Consider the following 5,194-nt stretch of genomic DNA (forward strand, 5'->3'; position numbering starts at 1 on the left):
AATAAGAAATTAGGAGTCAAAGCAATTCAAACTACAGATTAAACGAATAATTGCAGCAATAGTAATAAAATAGTGCATGTAGTACATGTGTGTATCTAGATAAAACTTACAAGATGACAAGAGCGATCTATTGCAAAGAAACATTTTGGGAAAATAATAAGTACATAATGAGAAGTTTGCTGATTTTAATGAAGGGCGAAAACTTTGAGGCAGTCGACACATTCCTGTATTTATATTTATTTATGAAAAAAAAATAGTCAGATCTTTACATATGTATGTATACCGACGTACTTATATACGAACATGCATAAAATATGATGATAATATAATATGAAGGCGCATACAATATAAATAGAAAAATAAAAATTTCAATTGGTGTTTTATTAAAAACATTTATTTATAATTGAAGGAACTAATGCAACTTCGAATGCTTGCCAATAACTTTTTAAGCCGTTTTGACATTCCTGAGTTATTGAGATTCATATATGTACATCAATTTCAATAGTACATAATTTTACAACTAAATATTTCCTATTTTCAGGTGTGAGAAATGGGCACTAAACGATTTACAAGATACTCAGACTTGCTTACAAATGTTTAATAATTGGTTAATTTTCATGTGCATATTATATACTCTTACAATGGCTTTAACTCAACAAAAAAAAGTAGTTACAAATACGATACGCATTTAAGGAACATTTTATTAACCTCTTTGAGACACTGAAAATTTACTACAACAAATATTTGTGGCTTTCACACAATGAAGTACACAATTTAACTTTATATTTAGATTTGCATAAAATTTCCACTACCTTTTTTAACAGTTCTNGGCTTTAACTCAACAAAAAAAAGTAGTTACAAATACGATACGCATTTAAGTTCCTAAAAAAAATACTTGGTATACATTCATACGAGTATATAATTTCAAACTTCACAATATTGCTGTTGTTGCACGCAGCCATAAAATATACATCTTTGAGTGATATAAATTCGATCCCCAACTTAATCATCTCGTGGCTGTGGATAGAACTGTGTTAATTGCTTGGCAAACTCTTGCGCCAATTCCTCACTAGAAGCAGCCAATACACGTCGAGACATGATATCGAATTTATCGCCTGTCGGATCAATGATTACGCCACCTGCTTCAAGCACTAGCAGCTCTCCAGCGCATACATCCCAAGCATGAACGCCAAATTCGAAATTAATATCTGCCGCACCTAGAGCGACCATGCAGAGATTGAGCGCCGCAGCACCCAGCATGCGAATGCTAGCAAAATTAAAGAAACAAAAAAAAACAATTCAGTTAATAAGTGCTCATGTATAGTGTGTATGTCTATGGTACATACATACATATTTGTATGTTGATGGCAAGCAAGACGGGAGAATAAGTGACACGTGGAACACTCGTGTTAAGCACTCAATTAAATTTAACCACTTGCAAAAACAAATATGTATGTAGTATGATGAAATTATCTGCATCATACTGGAGATATCCGCTCAACAACATATTTGCGGGTTNCAAGCAAGACGGGAGAATAAGTGACACGTGGAACACTCGTGTTAAGCACTCAATTAAATTTAACCACTTGCAAAAACAAATATGTATGTAGTATAATGAAATTATCTGCATCATACTGGAGATATCCGCTCAACAACATATTTGCGGGTATATTATCTACATACATATCGTCGTTTAAAGTACAAAACCGCGTATCGTCATTCTGCAAAACGGCGTAACTGACATTGTGTGCGAAAAATTGGATTTGCTCACACAAGCTCTTGACTCAATCCTTATCCATTCGTCCTGAAATATACTACCCAGAAATGCGATTTCTTTATAAAAAAGAGAACCATTTNCTTGACTCAATCCTTATCCATTCGTCCTGAAATATACTACCCAGAAATGCCGTTGCTTTATAAAAAAGAAATATGAGTGTTTTTACGCTCTGGAAAATAATTTCTACAACTTCACATACTCGGTTTTGCATTTTGCTGATGCGCGGTTTTACACTTTAAACGACGATATATATGTCTACATACATATATGTATAAGTAAAAACATTCATACATACCCATGCACCTTGGGTATAATTTTCTGGAAATTCTCGAAAATTATTTTCAGCTTCTCAGTATCACGTGCTGTGCCAAATTCGGTGGTAATCAAAGATTTCCCCAATTCCTTTTGACCGCTCACTTGTATGCGACGTCCATTGAGGAAGGCACCCTGACCGCGGCGTGCAGTGAAACGCTGTTGCAGCATTGGATTGTAAACAATGCCAATTTCGGTGACCTTGTTCACCTTCAAGCCAATTGAAATGCACGAGTGTGGAAAGGAATGTACGAAGTTCATAGTGCCATCTACTGGATCAATAATCCAGGTGGGCGCATCTGTCAGCTTATTCGGTGTTCCACCAGCAGCACTCTCTTCCTCTCCAATGAATCTATAGGCGAGCAAAAAGTGAAAATAAATAATGAAAAACCTTTTTGTTTACCCATTAGCACACTCACTTATGGTCGGGAAATGAATCGAGCAATCCCTGAATAAGCATTTGCTCCACCTCCTTATCGGTGGCTGTGACCAAATCAATATCATTTGCCTTTTCTTCAAACTCTTGACGGGTTTCATTACGCTTAGCCACCAACTATAAGAGATTAAGAACACATCGGTTGTATATACATACATGTCACAATCCTGCCGTAAAGGAGGAGCTTCAAAACGCCCTACACAAACTTACCGCTCCAGCTTTGTCTACCAACTGTGACACAACTTCGTAACATTTATCCAAGTCAACACTGCAATCGCCCATATTTCTAATAATCGTGGTTCTCCAAGCGGTTGTGTGTATAAGTTGCGAGGAAATGGAATTTTCCACCGATAGATAAACGATTTGTTGCGAAGCTATGCGTCTCAGTAGAAAATAGGAACTGCGAATCCAAGCCGTGTTAGTCGTTAGTCCGAAAATTACTACCGATTGCTTTAATTATACTTTCACAATACGTCGCGGAAATTATCGGTCAAAAGTTAAAATATATTTAATTTAATTAAGTAGCAGCAGTCGTCAGTCCAACAAAGCGAATATAGTTTTAACTACGAACTTGCGTAAATGTCTGGTAAATCCAATTGCCACAGCAGGCAAATGCAAATATTTCTCTTTCGCCGGATACAAAAAGTAATTATGTGCATAAAAAGTTAAAAATACGAGAATGATGTTCAGTGCGATGGCGCGTTGGCAGTGCGTATGAGTAATATTAACGCTGCCACATTAGTGAATTTATTTATTACGTTCAGTTCTGTTTAAGGGAATTTTTCTTCCCCTTAACCCCAAACACCAAAAAGCACAGGGATGTTTAGTTATTTGCCCACTGTTTTTGGTTTAGTGGGCGAAAAGGGAGGGGCGTGGCTTTTGATACCTCACCTACTATAAAATTCGCAGTCCACATTTTGTAAAAAGTCATACCTGACCTCTCGAACCCTTAAACAGACCCGTTGGCGGCCTTCAGAAGCGCTTAAAAAAAACCCTTATCAGTCCAATTCCGTCTACGTGATCCACGGTATTTTTGCGCAAACAAACTTCAAAATTCANCCACATTTTGTAAAAAGTCATACCTGACCTCTCGAACCCTTAAACAGACCCGTTGGCGGCCTTCAGAAGCGCTTTAAAAAAAAACCCTTATCAGTCCAATTCCGTCTACGTGATCCACGGTATTTTTGCGCAAACAAACTTCAAAATTCCCAAACATGTGTGTTTTTCAAACCGAATTTTGTTAATAAATTAGTGAGAGAAAACTACAAAACTAGGGTTTAAAATAAAGCTTGGACCCTTGACCTCAAGTCCGTAAACATTTTTTGGATCGGGTTACCATTTTGGACACAAAAGCCCGAAATCATTAGGCAAATAAGTTAACTAAAAGCACGTTTAATAATAAAGAGAATTACTTAAATTTATTAATCGTCGCATTTTGCTCTTATTTAAATACATAGTTACAAAACAACTATTTTGTGTATGAAATGTAAAGCAATGAGACAGCTTAATAAATCCTACATAATTTGTACTTAATAAAATACAATCAACTTATTTCGTTGAAAAGTTTTACAATTCATAAATTAATTTAAATATTTTCCATTGAAATTAGGATAAATTGTACTGGCAAACACTTAGTTGTTAGAACTGAATTCTTATTTAACGAAAATTCTCCCTCAAGCGGAAATTACTTAACTTTAAATTTAACTTATTTTGTCTATATGGCATCACTTACCCTCAATACATTCAGTAGCTGTAAAATGTTATGGCTGTCGTTTGTTATTGACATTAGCTTCCAAACTGTTACGGTTGCCAGTTGTAGACACCACACAGTGTTGAGTTGTGAATTAGCAGCATTTATAAAATGTATCTAATAAATTCGAAAATGTTAGTCTACAAGGCATTCGATTAGTAAATTAGCCAATACGTCTTAGTAACCGATATATATTGATATATTGATATCAAATATTTGAAGGTTATACGGCTTTCCCACGGCACCCCAATTACGTAGTTCGCTCTCTCATTCATAATTCGCACTCCAATTACCCTTCGAATTACGTAATTCGCCATACACAATTTTGTGAGCGAATTACCTCATTTGTTGGTAATTCAGATCCAATTACCATGCGAATTACGAACAAATCAGTGCCGTCGCTAATTTTTAGCGGAAATTTATCGAAACTAGCACACAAATCAAAACTTTCGTTTTTCTGAGTACGAAAAGTAAAGTTTATACATGAATATATCCCTAATTTAATACGGAAACTTATAAATTTTTAGGAAGAACCTACATTTTGCATCAAGTTTGCAACGAAGAAAACAAAAACAAAACACAGAGACAGAGACAGAGAACTGTCAAATCGAATTAAGAATGTGCTCGTGGGAATGGGGTAATTGGCGATTGTGATTGGGGGAGCGAACAATGTAATTTAGGATTCCGCGGGAAAATGGTACAGGATACCGCCATGTACTCGATTCCTGTTTTCTTTAAATATATCGATGCTACAAATGTATCGGAGAGAAGTACTCGTATCGAGCTCATTACNAAATTTAACTTATTTTGTCTATATGGCATCACTTACCCTCAATACATTCAGTAGCTGTAAAATGTTATGGCTGTCGTTTGTTATTGACATTAGCTTCCAAACTGTTACGGTTGCCTGTTGTAGACA

At 35.8% G+C, this 5,194-nt stretch overlaps 1 protein-coding gene across 1 annotated transcript; it reads right to left on the reverse strand.

The window, feature by feature from the left end:
• Positions 1 to 225: 225 nt before the first annotated feature.
• LOC108365589 (inositol monophosphatase 1-like) lies at positions 226 to 3,267 on the reverse strand. Its single transcript, XM_017619647.1, has 5 exons — positions 2,736 to 3,267; positions 2,509 to 2,642; positions 2,073 to 2,441; positions 883 to 1,267; positions 226 to 827 (listed from the first exon to the last, which is right to left on the reverse strand). The coding sequence occupies exons 1-4, from the start codon at positions 2,805 to 2,807 to the stop codon at positions 1,003 to 1,005; spliced, it is 840 nt and encodes a 279-aa protein (XP_017475136.1). The 5' UTR covers positions 2,808 to 3,267; the 3' UTR covers positions 226 to 827; positions 883 to 1,002.
• Between the last annotated feature and the right edge of the window lie 1,927 nt (positions 3,268 to 5,194).

Source organism: Rhagoletis zephyria, unplaced genomic scaffold, assembly GCF_001687245.7.
Source record: "Rhagoletis zephyria isolate East Lansing unplaced genomic scaffold, Rhagoletis_zephyria_1.1 Rzeph_scaffold_01921, whole genome shotgun sequence".
Classification (NCBI taxonomy): Eukaryota; Metazoa; Arthropoda; class Insecta; order Diptera; family Tephritidae; genus Rhagoletis; species Rhagoletis zephyria.